We start from the raw sequence: 13,438 nt of genomic DNA on the forward strand, positions 1-13,438 counted from the left end.
GAGGAAGCAGAGGAGCGGCAGGCCCAGCGTCCAGAGAGCTCCGGCCCCGGCCGCAGCTGCAGAGGTGGACGGGGCTCGGTGACAGCCCCGAGATTTAACTCAGTGAGTGATGGCCTTAGGTCGCTCGGCCTGGGAGCGTTCAGGACACTAGAGGGAGCGTCTTGGAGCTTGGGCCGCTAAAGCTCCCCTCCTCTGCCTTTTGAGGAGAGCGGCGGAGGGAACGACTAGGAGGACTTCTTCGGAAGCCTAGTTCGCATGGCCCCCGGCGCCCGGCCCCCACCTGCACGCCAGCACGCCAGCCCCGTCTCATCACACATGAACTCGAGAAGCGACAGAGTCGCCCTCTGCCCCTCACTCCTGCCCCTAATTTCAGCTCCTTTCTCCTTTCTTCTGTCCCCCAATATTTCTCTACCAAGTTGCAGTGAAGGGGGTAGGATTAGGGAGACGAAATCTACCCATAATGGGACAAATTTCCCCAGGGCTGAGGGCTGGACACGTCAGAGCCTTCCGGAGAAAGCCTAGTGCTCCTGCTTCCTGCAGCCCTCAGAGCCGAGGACTGCTGCCCCAGACTCCAGAGAACGAATCTCGAATATGCCTGAAGTATTTCCCTTTGGCCTCCACCAAAGCCCGCATGCCAGCCTCCCACCCTGTCACCATGAGCGCCCCACGGGCTTACCCTCTCCTCCCCCAGCTCCACCTTGTTTACTCCAACATGGCCCCTGCCCCAGCGGGTCTCTCCACAATCCTTGTCACCTGACAGGGGAGTGGGGAAGCAGACAAGTATATAGCCCCTGCCTCCCCAGCCAGACCAGACACAGACAGCAGGGACAGAGGCACTGACCCGGTAGACTCAGGGGGCACCAGCTGTGGGCAGCATCCGAAAGGCCAGGTTTTAATCGTGGGGAGGGAGGGGCTAAGTTGGCACAAGCGCCTGTGTAGGGGTCCCCGGGGACGGGCTGAGGCCCATCTGCTTCAGTGTCCTCTTCAACCCCCACCTGTTCACAGCGACCTTCCCCGGCATCGGCATCATGAAGCTGCTTGCGGTGACTGTGCTGCTCCTCACCATCTGCAGCCTCGAAGGTGGGTGTGACATGGAGTGGGGTCCCAAGGAGGGGAAGGTGCTGGGGGTCCTGGGTACCCATCTGCCAGTCCCGTGCCCAGGCCTGGCAAGCAGAGGCTCAAAAGGAGGAGCGTTTCCCCTCCAAAGACCAGGAGCGGGAGACCCGTTTGGGGTGGGGCTGCAAGCCGGGGCTGGGCACTGCCATGGGTAGCAGGGGGCGGGACTGGCTGCTGGAGACCAGCTGAGAAGACGCGTGTGTGTCAGTGTGCAGGGGCTTTGGTTCGAAGGCAGGCGGAGGAGTCGAATGTGCAGGGGCTGCTCTCTCAGTACTTCCAGACTGTGGCTGACTATGGCAAGGACCTGGTGGACAAGGCCAAGGGCTCAGAGCTCCAGGCCCAGTGAGTCTCAGCCGTGGGGGGCCAGGCTCAGGGGCTATGGAGGGAAAGAAGGGAAGATGGCAATCTCACAGAAGACAGAGCTGGGGTGGGAGTTCGGGAGACTGAGGTTAAATCAGAGAGGACAACCGCCTCACCACCCCAGCCCCACGGGCCCGGTGGACAGGTGGGCCGCAGGAGCTGGGCTTTGGATCCTGTCTCTAGGGTGTGCCTTCTGCCTCCTGGAGGGCTTGCCTCTCCTCTTAGGAGCTCTGCTGTGCCAGCATGGACCAGGCGCTAGAGTCTGGGGACTTGGGTCTCATCTCCCACCATCACCAAGGCCCCTGCCAGTGCCTTGGGTCCCTCACATTGACCTCGAACCCCTCACATATCCAGGGCTTACTTGGAGAAGACACAGGAGCAGCTGACACCCCTGGTCAAGAAGGCTGGAAATGATCTGATTCACTTCTTCAGTTACTTCACGGACCTCAAAACACCAGCCCCAGCTTCCCAGTGAGGCGTCTGTTGTCTTTCATCTCCAGCTGGCTCCAGAGCCCTCTCTGTCCCCACTCCTTGTTTCTACAATAAATATTACAAGAGTTGAGGGGTGAGCCTGCTCTTTTTGAGGACTGGCGGCGGGGGAAAGGAGGACACAGAGAGATCCGGTAGGAGAGCGGCCTTGGTGCGAAGGGGTGGAGAAAGGGTTGAAGAGACAAAGTCAGAAATGACGGGTCCTTCCTGCGATTCTGCTCCAAACCCGGAAGCTTCCTGCGGGCCTGGGGACAGCTCTGCAGTGGAGACTGGAGAGCTTTGCTTTGGACAGGAACAGTGAAGGGGACGCAAGAGTCACAAACTGAATCCCTGGACTCGTGCAGGTCACGGGAGATGAGGGCACCCTCGGAATCTCCTCCCAATCATCCTGCACAGAGCAGAGAGCTTCCAAAAAGTGAACCCAGTGGTGTCGCCCAAGGCCCTCCCTCCACTCATGTGCACCACCCCCCTGCAGTGACATCGGCCCTCACTCCTCTCCCCACTGTTATCTGGCCACTGGGAGCTGGGAACAAGCAGACGCCTAAGCCAGTTCAGGGTGGGGCAGGTCTCCAGCTTGCTCTCCAGACTGACTTGGGAGCCGTGGTACCCAGAGGAGAGCAAAGAGGGACCGAAACCAGACTGGGCTGGCACAGGAGGCTCGGAATCCCACAATTAGGACAAAGGAAAACGAGGCATTTTCCAGTAAACGTGACCCCCACTTTGCCTCTAACACGGCGACTTCCGTACCCTGACTCAGATTTCCTCTGAAATCGCCCTCCCCGGACACCAGACCAGCTCCGATTTCTTCTGCATGTTGATCGACCTTCAGTCTGGCCTTCAAGACCCTTACCACTTGCGACCCTCTTCCTCCTCTTTCCGTTTTTTTCTCATGTGGCAAAATGCATGGAACAGGTTCTCAATCTGTCACCTGCAAGATGACCTTGGACAGGTTAAACTTCAAAGAGCCAGAATCCTCACAGGGTTTGTGAGCGGATCAATTGGCACCGTGAGCTGGAAAACATGCCGAAAAGTGTGAGTCGTTACGAGTAGAGTGGTGCCCAGCACAGGGATGGCTGGGGTAAGCCTGCAGACAGGGACCCACTGTGACAGCTGCGGGCCCAGAGGCAGGATTGGAAGCATCAGATGAGATTCAAATATCTCCAGGAGTCCTCCCTCCTGGCAGAGCTGGAAACAGGACAGGCACTGTCCACGGGGATTCCTTAGCCGCCACCCACGCCCTCTGCGAGCTGCCCTCCCTTCTGGGCCTGACTTGTCCCCTTTGCCTCACCCCCTCTGACACCTACCTGGCCCCCGAAGGTCCCCGTTGCCCCAGAGCCCAGAGAATTCACTGTTCCCATGAGACCTTCCTTCAGGAGCTTCGCACGCGCCTGTCACGGTGTCCCTCCTGCACGTTTGGCTTCCAGACACGCGGACACTGTAAACTGCCCCACCCGAAGCCCGCTGTGAGCCGGTCACTCTTTGGGGCTGGACAGCCAGAGTCACTCTGAATGTGCCTGGAGTCCCCACACAGCAGCCCCCACTCCGTCCCTGCGCTGGAGAACTCGGGGTCAGGGGTTCACCCCTCAGTGGAGCAGCACAGCCTGGTGTCCTTGGGGCTGTGAGCTCTGCAAAGTCAGAAACAGGGTTGGCCTTACTCAGCAGCGCTGTGTCCAGCCCAGTGTGTCCTGTGGCTGGTTAACTGCGTGGCGAATGAATGAATGAATGCACAGGGCGTGGCGTGTGGCAGCTTTATTGCTCGCGCCCCCTCTGCAGTGTTGGGGGGGCTGGGGGTGGGAAGGAGGGGAAGGGAGCGCTCAGCGGGGCTGACTCGCGGGCATTAGTGAGGAGCGGCTGAGCTTGGGTCTGACAGGGAGCAGGCACCATCGTGTCCGCCAGTGGGGCGTGGCATCCTCACAGGGGCAGGGGTGGCTGCTGTTAATGTGGTGCCACCCATGGGGGCCAGGAGCAGCGAGGACATGGCCACGGGCACCTGTCCACAGGCACCTGTCCACAGTCACTGTGGCGGCTTCTCATGCTTCAGGGTCTCGTAGGTCTCCTGGGTCCGGGTGCTCAGGCCCTGGAGGAGGAGAGCCAGGGGAGGGGGGTCAGGAATGGGAGCCACCCTGAGCCCCTCCACCCCACAGACCCTGCGCCTTCCAAAGGTCACTCAGCATCCACTGTCCTCTGCTGATGTCCTGGACTGGGCTGGGGCTGGCTCACTCACCGTGTAGATGCCCTCCGATTTCTGTGGAAGCAAAGGGGCTGGCATCAGAGACCACCCCTCCCTTAGGGCCCCTCAGCATCTCCTCCCTACCCAGGGCAGCCGGCCAGGGCTGGCGAGCCCCCTCGTCTGGGGGGCAGTCACTGAACACTGGGGTACGAATGCACCTCTGTCACACACATACACGTACACACCGCACACAACTCTCAGGGACTCGTCACTCCGCTTTACTCTGCCCGTCACCTGCTGAGTATCTTACTCCTGCCTTGGCTAGATAGCAGGGGGGAAGTGTGAGGTGGCTGGCAGTCCCCGCATCTTGGGCAGATCAGCACCTGAGACTCATGCCCACCCAGGCGCCGCAGACCCCAAGGCGAAGGCCCCGGAGGGCTGAGTCTGCGGAACCCTTGACCCCCCAGGAGCAGGGCCCATACCTCGTAGGCCACGGCTGCCTTCCGCACCTGGATCTGCAGTGGAAGAAAGGTACTCAGGAGAGGCAAGGCGAGCGGCCAGTCCCCGTTCCCTGCCGCCTTGTGGGGACCCTTCATTTCCTGTCCTTAGAGCCACATGGCCGCCACCCTCCCCCCTCACCTGCCCAGCCTCACCTTGAGCCGGCAGTAGAGCAAGGTCAGGACGAGGCCATACAGAAACAGAATGGCGTCCAGGATGTAGCAGAGCTGAGGCTCTCCCAAGGCCGCTGGAGGACAGGGGGTGCCCAGGGGTTGGGGCATCAGGGGGGTGCTCCAGGGAAGGGATTTTGTCCTCTTTGGAGCCTCATCTCTCAGCTCCCTGCTCCCTCACCCCATGGTCGGAGACTGACACGCACTCGTGTTGAGGACTCCCCTGCCTCCAGCACTGCGGGCTCCTCAGGCACCATTAAGCACATTGCAGCCCTCAGGGGACCCATCTGAGTTCACTGGGCAAAGAGCAAAACCTCAGCCTGGAGCAGTTGGGGGAGGCGGAGGCAGTGACAAATTTCAGTGACAAAACCACAGCAGTGTCTCTGCTGAGTCCTGTGACCTGTGGCTGAGAGCTGGACAGGAAGGATGTGAGCTGGGGAAGGGCGGGAAGGCCATCGCTCTATTATAGTGGTCATGTAGCCTCAGCCTCATGGCTTTCTGTCTCTCCGGGCACGTAGTGACGTAAACACGGAGCATCTCCTTTCCTAGGCCTCGTGGGTGCCGGGAGCACTGCACACAGGGCTCCAAGGAACAAGCACAGCTGGGGGACTCCATCTCAGGGGCTCTGTGGAGACTCCGCGCTGTGACTCACCCTGGGCCACTGAGAGGGAGTTTGCGCAACTAAAATATCAAATGGGGTCAGAAATCCTCTCTGCCCATCCACCCTGGGCCCTGTCCGAAGGCTCCTGAGCACGTGACAGGTGCCATGTAGAACTTTTTACCCAGAGATGCCTGTCACACGCAATGCTGTCTAAATCTGAGAACTGCCCGTAAGGAGAACGTCGTGGCCATCTTATGGGTGATGAAATGGAGATCCAGGGAAGCTAAGTAACTCGCTGAAGGCCACAGAGCTACGTGACAGGGCCGGCAGTAGATCCCGGGCTCCGCGGACACGCGCCCTCCCCTGGAGGCTCGGCGCCCCCGGCCCCTCTCCCTCCACCTCCACACCGAGGCTGCTGCGGCTCCTCTGGCTGTCTCTTTCAATTCGCCCAACTCCCCCAAGTTTCGCCGACCCCCTCCTCCCCAACCCCCAACCTCAACCACCCGTCTTCAAACCATTCACACGAGACACCCGAGAGCAAGAAGTGACAGTTCACGGACGCGGACGAGACCTCCCATCGCGGCCTCACTTCACTGGCGCTCCGGTCTGCAGCATGGGGCACCGCGTGCTGCCCACCCTGCCACGAGCCGCAGACGGGTGCCTGTGACGACGCGCAGAAGCAGCGATTGCATCGGTCTGTCCTTGCCGCACCCCCCAGCACAAGGACAGGCCCCTCTGGAGGGGCTTTGTGAGTGACTGGACATCAGCGCCATGGCAATGACCAAAGGCCCCAGGAACTGCGGTCATGGGCAACGTGGCTTTTCCCAGACCCTTTTTCACGTCACACACGCCCTCCCCTGCCAGTGAGGTCTCAGGCGTGCGTCCATCCTGAAGGGGATGCGAGAGTGGGTGACCGTGGCTCTCGTGCCCTGATGGGGACCACGTACCACCAAGTCTCGGGGGCTCTGGGCCTGTCTGCCCACTGCTGGTCCTGACGTGTGCCCTGGCCGCCCACCTGGAGACCCGCTCGCTGTCCCTCAGCAAACCTCACCTGCCCGTTCAGCCAGAAGGAGCAAGAGCAAGACCACGGCGGGCTTCATCTTGGGCCGGGCCGCGGGCCGTGAGCTGGGCGCAGACGCTCTGAGGGCACTGTACAGCTGTGCTCTGCCAGCAGCTCCCTGACCACAGAGTCTCCCCCTTCCTGCCACGCCTTCCCCAGCTTCGGCCCCTTCCCCTTCCTGCACTAGAGGCCAAGCGGCTCCCGGAAAGGCCAACTAAGGAAGCTGAAGATCTGGGCTCTTCCGCCTCAGCCCGTCAGTACCAAGGCCCTGCTGCCACAGGGAGGGGCTGTCATCCTGGGCAAAGGCTGTCCCACCCGCCCTTTCCCCCAGCCCTGTCAACACACGTTGGCGATCAACTGCCACCTGAGATTCCCCAGCAGCCCAGGACAGCCCCTTCCCAGCGGGAACTGCGCCCCGTCTTGATTTGAGGAGTCTGCCATCGTGTGTGTGGGCAGCGGGTCTGGGCGGGGGAACTGAGGGGAAAGAGGAAATGGGGAATGGAGAAGTGGAAAGGACGAGAGTCAGAGAAGGCGTGGGCAGGAAAATCTACTGAGAACCGTCTGACAGAGAAGTGGAGGGTCAACAAGACACTCAAGGTTCCCATCAAAACGAGACGGGAAGAAACTGGAACGACATACCAGAAGTTGTGGCCCAGGGGCCTAGGTGGCTAATTTATTATGATTTCTCCTTTCCTGGTGCGCACACACATACGCACATGTACGTGCACGCACGCACGCGCGCACACGCACACACACACACACACACACACAGAGCCCCATCTCCGGTGACGACAGGCCCCGCAGAGGAACTCGATGGGCAGTGGACGGAACGCTGCCCCGCTCAGCGATCTACTTCTCCAAACACGATGTCCTGGGTTCCTGGGAAGTCAGGGCAAGAGAGAACAGTGGCGTCACCCAGGACCCCGAACTCACTGCTGGGCCCAGGAAATGGGCTCAGGGGTCACGTCCAGAGTCCCTGTGAACAGGAAGTGTGCAGAATCTGTCCCCACCCCCGGCCCCAAGACATCTCTACCACTCAACAGGCTCGTACCTATGATAGCAACGACGTCCGCCAACATGTGCCCCTTGGACATCTTGTCCAAACCAGCCTGCAAAGGTGGAGACAGCAATGGTGTCAGGTGCATCTGCAGGGCCGGGGGGAGGGGAGTCCGGGCAGTCTTAGCCAAGGCCCCTCATCGCTGGAGTCGCTGGGACTGGTTCTTACCAGGTGGGCAAAACCGGGAGCCTTGATCTTGCATCGATAAGGGCGGCTGCTGCCATCGGACACCAGGTACACCCCAAACTCTCCCTGTCCGAGGAAGAAGGGGGCCACCTCCGTGACCAGGACAACACTCTCCTTCGCCAGCCACGCCCATACGCGCCCTCGCACCATTTCCGGGCACGGGTGTTTGTCCGGACGTCCGTCTCCAGTCACCCGGCCCACGGCCTCCCCCTCTCACCTTAGGAGCCTCGATGGCAGTGTACGTGGCCCCCGGAGGGACCTGGTAGCCCTCCGTGTACAACTTGAAGTGGTGAATCAGGGACTCCATAGATGTCTGGAAAGGGAACGGGAACACCAATAAACCAGACCCAACTGCCTCGTAGCCACGCCCAGCACAGAAAGTGACCTCTGTGCTCAGGGGGACCACGCAGTGAGCAGAGAGGGGCTACAGGAGGCAAGAAACACGCAGAGAATTCCTTGGAAACGGAAAACACAGTGAGGTTCTGAGCCTCTGGCCTGTCCAAGGCCCCATCGGCCCCAGCACTGACCTTCATCTCGGCCCGCTTAGGGGGGGACACCTTGGCGTCGTCCACCTTGATCTCCCCAGGAGGCATCTTGTTCAGACACTGCAAGATGATCCGCAGGGACTGGCGCATCTCTTCCACCCGACACAGGTACCTGATGGGGACGGGGCAGGCGACAGGCGTGGTCACAACATGCGCAAAGCAGGAGCCTTGCCCGCTGCTTTGTCTTGGCAGGGTGGCCGGGCTGCCGCAGGGGACCAGCGTCTTCCGACTTGGGACTGGGCCCCCGGCCTCTCCTGGTGCTCAGACGCCGGCAGCATTTCCCCTTGACCCTCTCAGACACGTTTCGGATACAGTGCAGGTGAGAGTCAGCCTCCAAAAGAAACGGCAGCCAATCTCGCGGAGGGCCAGGGCACAGGAATGTGGCCTGAGGCTTAGCACGCGGAGCAGCGGAGTCTCACAGAGCTCCGGCCAGCCTCTAATTCGGCCTCCTCCTCAGCCATAAACACAGCCACACCTGGTCCCACCCAAGACACGAGGCCAAGGTGAGGTGAGGTTAGTGTTGCGTGTGTGCACAGGCTGCGTGCGAAAGGCTCCCGGACACCGCGAGACCCAAGGAAGGAGAGAGGAGCAGAGAGGAGTTAGGGGACAGAGCTTGACAGGAGCCCAGGAAGGACTTGGGCCTCACCTGTCATAGCAGTCCCCGTGGGAGCCAATAGGGACATCGAAGTCCACCTGGTCGTACACGTCATAGGGCTGGGTCTTGCGAAGGTCCCACTGGATGCCTGAGCCACGCAGCATCACTCCACTGTGAGGGATGTGGTGGGGACCAGGCCACTTGCATACAGCAGGGAGGAGGTGCCCTCGTCTCAGTCTCCCCCGTCCCCCCACACTCTGGGCACAAACTCAGTGTGGCAAGGCAGGCACCCAGTTCCTGAAGCCAAGATGTCAGGCTGGGACCTCCCACGTCTAGCGGACAAGTCTCATTCCCCCACCTGAAACCGTAGTTAAGTGCATCCTCCGCTGTCACGACTCCTATGTCGACTGTCCGATTCCGCCAGATCCTGTTGTTGGTCAGCATCTGCTCACGAAGAGACGCGTGTCAACGCCTTCACAACACCGCAGGTGCCACTGTTTCTTTAGAACTGGGGACTAAAATCCCGCAAGCCTTTCCAGGGGAAAAAAGAGATTTTTCCCACTGACTCCTACCTTACCTCCTCCAGCTCATCAATTCGAAGAGAGAAGTTCTTAGAAAACTCATAAATGTCGTCCATAAGACCAAGGGGTAGGTCCTAGAAGCCCAACAAGGGTGACTGAGCGCAGCAGAGCATCCCAAGGAGGTGGGGGCAGCTGTGCCAGCAGAGGACGCAGCTGGACTGGCAGCCGCGGGGGGCGGGGCCTCTCACCTGGTGCACTCCTCCTGGGCGGACGTAAGCAGCATGCATCCGAGCCCCCGACACTCGCTCGTAGAACTCAAACATCTTGATAGGACACACGGGGAATCAGTGACAAAGTCCTGGGCCCCTGAGTCCAACCACACAGTGGTCGGCTCTCCTGCCCCTGCCCCTGCCCCTTGTGACAGTCTTCAAGAACACAACCCAGGTAAAATACGCCTCTCCTCCTCAGTGCTCTCCCTACGTCCCCACGCCCCCGTTCTCGTCTTGCTCTGTCTCCTTCATACCTTCTCCCTTTCTTCAAACATCCAGAAGAAAGGGGTCATGGCCCCGATGTCCAGGGCATGTGTGGTCACAGCCATGATGTGGTTCAAAAGCCGTGTGATCTCCCCAAACAGCACTGTGAACGGTGAGACGAGAGGGACACGGGCTTGGCACCGCGGGCACAAGCAGTAGGCCGTGCTGCGTGGCCGGGGGACGGAGCAGGGGCCAGGGCTTACCGCGGATCCACTGAGCCCGCGGCGGGGCCTGGATGTTGAGCAGCTTCTCCACGGCCAGTGAGTAGGCCTGCTCGTTACACATCATGGACACGTAGTCCAGCCGGTCAAAGTATGGGAGGGCCTGGGGGTGGGGGTTGGGTCCCATGTCAGGGCAGGAGGGACACCCAGTGATCAGTCGTGTGCTGGGGCAGGGGATTCGATCTGCCGTGTTTGCCAGTCTCCACGGTGAAAATCCCCCCACCAGACCCTAGTGGAGAGCAGCCGCGGGCAGGGCGGGTGGCCACGCCAGCTGTTCCCCACAGAGGAAGCAAAGCAAAGAGCCCGGGCACAGCACAAGTGAAATGTAGTAAAATAGGAAGTGATCAGTTTTGAGTCCTTTCCACCTTGGTTTTGAACATAGGACATTCAATCATAGACTAGCAACAACTTGCACACAAAATTTCTGAAACTGTAACAATGTGTCCATGTGAGCCTGTGAGCTGGCTCCAGCAGCCACTGCCAACAGCCCTGGCCACCCGTCAAAGAAGGCGGCTTCCGGAGACACTGGAGGAGAAAGGTCACCGGTCATAGGAGCACCGGCCAGTGAGGGCGGGAGAACACAGAGTACCACCCAGGAGGGTGGGATTTGTTTCTGGGAGGAAAAGTTCTTCCCCAATGCCGAGAACCTAAGGCCCAGCGTCGGCTGCAGCAGCCTCAGCTTCCAGGAAGGAGGCAGCTGGGGCGCGCCCTCTGAGATAGCCAACTCGTCCTGGCGTCACGGTGACGCGGGTTAACTCCATGGACGCTGGGACCAGAAGCCACACTGCCTGGACTCTCCAGGGGAGTCACATTCTGGTCACTGGTCCTAAACCCTAAGCCCATCAGCCTGTGCCATCGAGACCTTTCTTCATGACAGTAAGGAAATTCCAGAGCCGAGTCCCAGGTCCAGTTCCTTCGGATCTGACCCTCGCCACCTGGGTCGCACAGTTATCCTAAAAATGGCCAGCTCTTTCACAAAGCCCGTCCCAGTCACTATGACTCACTGAGCATTTGGAAAACAAACTTAGACAGCCGAAAGATACGAGAATCAGCTGCTAGTCCGAGGGAGCTGACGTCTCTCTCCTCTGCCCCCGCCCCCAGGGACGTGGCTGTGACGCACTCGTATGAGCAGGGAGACCGAGGCGCCACAGTGAGGGGGAAGGGGCCAGCCACAAGCCATCCAGAGCACGCGGGGAGCACAGCTCGGGCTGCACAGCGTTTCGGCTGGATAAATCAAAACCAGATGATTTAAGTCATGCGTCCCCACCACATCCATGCATCCTCTCAACCAAGACTGCCCTAATAACTTCCAAGGGCTCCCCGCTCAAAACCCTCCTCGCCGGGGTTCTGGGGGCAGAGAACCGGCAAAGTCCCAGGCCCGTGTCCACGCCACACCTGTAGGTAGGTCTTGTATTCAATGAGCTTCTCGGTGCCGCGGTGCAGCAGCCCGATGTGAGGGTCACATTTCCGCACCATCTCCCCACTCAGTTCCATCACCAGCCGTAGGACACCATGGGCTGCCGGGTGCTGGGGCCCGAAGTTCAGGGTCAGGTTCGACACCATTGTGTCCTTTGGACGGTCCACATCTGAGAAGTGGGAAATCGTCCAGTCAAACGGTAATCCCCTTGAGGACCCCAAGAAACAGCAAGGGGCTGACCTCTCCCTACGGATCTCCATCCCAGTATCGGGACCCTGCTGGTGTCCAAATCTCCACCGAAACCAGGAAGAAGACTAGTAGATGGGAAAAAGGGACACAGGTCTAAGCTTTCTGAGGAGAGGGAAGCCCTCTCTTCCCATGTCACCCAGAACCCTTCTTTAAAAGTAACAGTAGTGACAGATCGACACCTACACAGCCCTTACTGTGTGCCAGGCACTCTTCTTAAGTCAGTGCTCGTAAGAACCACGCGAGTTGTAGGGAGTATTGTCATCCCCGTTTCATTGGAGAAACTGAGGCCAGAAAGGACTGACTTCTCAGCAAGCCAGTATATGGCAGCACCAGGACTGACCTCTGCCTGCCCAGCTCCAGGGTCCACTCTGAACTGCTGCCCTGCAGATGGGTCTGATGGATGGCCAACCAATCGGGAAATGTCTACCTAAATCTTACTGCTACTAACTGGCAGTTTTCACCCTCAAAAAGCTTACGATCTGGGAAATAAGTGCCTGTGAGAAACTCATGGCAAAGTCAAATTTACAAATTTACCGACCGCCACACAAAGTGACTTATGTTGTTACTACCTCATTTAACCCTCACAGCAATGCCATGGCGTAGGTACCTTATTCACTCGTAAATGGAGAATTGAGATTGGAAATTAGAGCTGAGCTTTTCAACCAAAATTCACCATGGGCTTTGGAGTCAGACAGACCTGTACACAAATCCACCTGTGTGTCCCTGATCAAGTTTGAACCTCCCTGCACCATAACTTCCTTGAAATTGGGATAACACCAGTTATCACTCTCAGAGGGCTGTAGGAAGGACTAAGCAAAGTGACGCGTTGAAACACTCAGCACATGGTACGCACTCGGCTACTTTTAATGTTAAGTTTTTGAAAAGTAACTGTGCGTGCCTTTGAAGGTTCCTGAGCATGAGAATGAATGAGACGGTCTGGGCAAGATGAAGGCGATGAGACTGCACGGGATAGCTGGAAGGGGACTAGGTCTGTGGCAGAAACCCAGGAAAGAGACTCCTGAAATAATCAAGGTCTAACACAAAATAAATCTGAAGAAGAAAGGGAGAGCTGACCAGATGTGAAACATTATGTAAGAACTGAATGGTCTGGTGACTTGTTGGACATAGACATGGAAGGCAAGACAAAGAACAGAGCCAAAAGTGACTAAAAAGTTTCAGTTCTGAGAGAATGTCAGTGCCACTGATCAAAGTCAAAAAGTCAAAAGGAAAAGCTGGTTTTGATGGTGGAAAGAATGTCTGTATTCAGGAAGGTGTCATTTGGGTGCCAGCGGGAAAGTCACTTTGTCTAGTGAGGGGGATGGAAATACACTGAGCCTCTGGGAAAAGCAGAAGCTAAACATGTGAATTTGGTAGGTACCTTTGAGGGTTGGCTGGGATGTATTTTCTTTTCTCCTGTAATAGTTTTGCTTTCCTTGTCCACTTGAAAATACCTACAATTATCACTATTATTATGTCTGTCGAATTGCATGGTGAAAGAAGCAAAGAGGATGGAGGCCAACACTCGCCTACGACAGAGAACTCCAGAGCACGTAAAAATCAGCTTGGCAAAAACAGACTCACAGATACAGAGGACAATCTGGTGACGACCAGAGGGAGGGGGGTTGGGAGCTGGGAGAACCGCACAGGGAA

General features: G+C 58.4%; 3 protein-coding genes across 5 annotated transcripts in view; 1 reads left to right on the forward strand and 2 right to left on the reverse strand.

Moving 5' to 3' along the window:
* Positions 1 to 4: 4 nt before the first annotated feature.
* On the forward strand, positions 5 to 2,038 carry APOA2 (apolipoprotein A2). Of its 3 annotated transcripts, none has more exons than XR_003045082.1 (4): positions 5 to 102; positions 1,006 to 1,080; positions 1,325 to 1,458; positions 1,831 to 2,038. XR_003045082.1 is itself a non-coding variant. In XM_015586189.2 (4 exons), exons 2-4 carry the CDS (start codon positions 1,029 to 1,031, stop codon positions 1,949 to 1,951), a joined length of 300 nt encoding a protein of 99 aa, XP_015441675.1. In that variant the 5' UTR covers positions 5 to 102; positions 1,006 to 1,028; the 3' UTR covers positions 1,952 to 2,038. The 3 variants fall into 3 exon arrangements, 1 of the variants encoding a protein (XP_015441675.1); XM_015586189.2 differs by having other exon boundaries at positions 1,332 to 1,458; XR_003045081.1 differs by lacking the exon at positions 1,325 to 1,458 and having other exon boundaries at positions 1,831 to 2,036.
* A 123-nt stretch (positions 2,039 to 2,161) lies between these two features.
* On the reverse strand, positions 2,162 to 6,998 carry FCER1G (Fc fragment of IgE receptor Ig). Its single transcript, XM_006907859.2, has 5 exons — positions 6,456 to 6,998; positions 4,789 to 4,880; positions 4,618 to 4,650; positions 4,190 to 4,210; positions 2,162 to 4,042 (listed from the first exon to the last, which is right to left on the reverse strand). Exons 1-5 carry the CDS (start codon positions 6,502 to 6,504, stop codon positions 3,980 to 3,982), a joined length of 258 nt encoding a protein of 85 aa, XP_006907921.1. The 5' UTR covers positions 6,505 to 6,998; the 3' UTR covers positions 2,162 to 3,979.
* A 111-nt stretch (positions 6,999 to 7,109) lies between these two features.
* The window catches only part of NDUFS2 (NADH:ubiquinone oxidoreductase core subunit S2), a 7,556-nt gene continuing 1,227 nt past the window's right edge, over positions 7,110 to 13,438 (reverse strand). The window contains exons 3-14 of the mRNA XM_006907861.3: positions 11,518 to 11,708; positions 10,105 to 10,225; positions 9,892 to 10,004; positions 9,617 to 9,691; positions 9,425 to 9,502; positions 9,206 to 9,291; positions 8,899 to 9,018; positions 8,235 to 8,364; positions 7,925 to 8,020; positions 7,690 to 7,773; positions 7,516 to 7,573; positions 7,110 to 7,343 (exon numbers count right to left, since the gene is read on the reverse strand). Of these exons, the coding sequence (XP_006907923.1) occupies positions 7,306 to 7,343; positions 7,516 to 7,573; positions 7,690 to 7,773; positions 7,925 to 8,020; positions 8,235 to 8,364; positions 8,899 to 9,018; positions 9,206 to 9,291; positions 9,425 to 9,502; positions 9,617 to 9,691; positions 9,892 to 10,004; positions 10,105 to 10,225; positions 11,518 to 11,708 (1,190 nt within the window). The 3' untranslated portion in view covers positions 7,110 to 7,305. The remainder of the gene's footprint in view (positions 7,344 to 7,515; positions 7,574 to 7,689; positions 7,774 to 7,924; positions 8,021 to 8,234; positions 8,365 to 8,898; positions 9,019 to 9,205; positions 9,292 to 9,424; positions 9,503 to 9,616; positions 9,692 to 9,891; positions 10,005 to 10,104; positions 10,226 to 11,517; positions 11,709 to 13,438) is intronic.

The sequence above is a fragment of the Pteropus alecto genome, unplaced genomic scaffold (genome assembly GCF_000325575.1).
Source record: "Pteropus alecto unplaced genomic scaffold, ASM32557v1 scaffold101, whole genome shotgun sequence".
Lineage (NCBI taxonomy): Eukaryota > Metazoa > Chordata > Mammalia > Chiroptera > Pteropodidae > Pteropus > Pteropus alecto.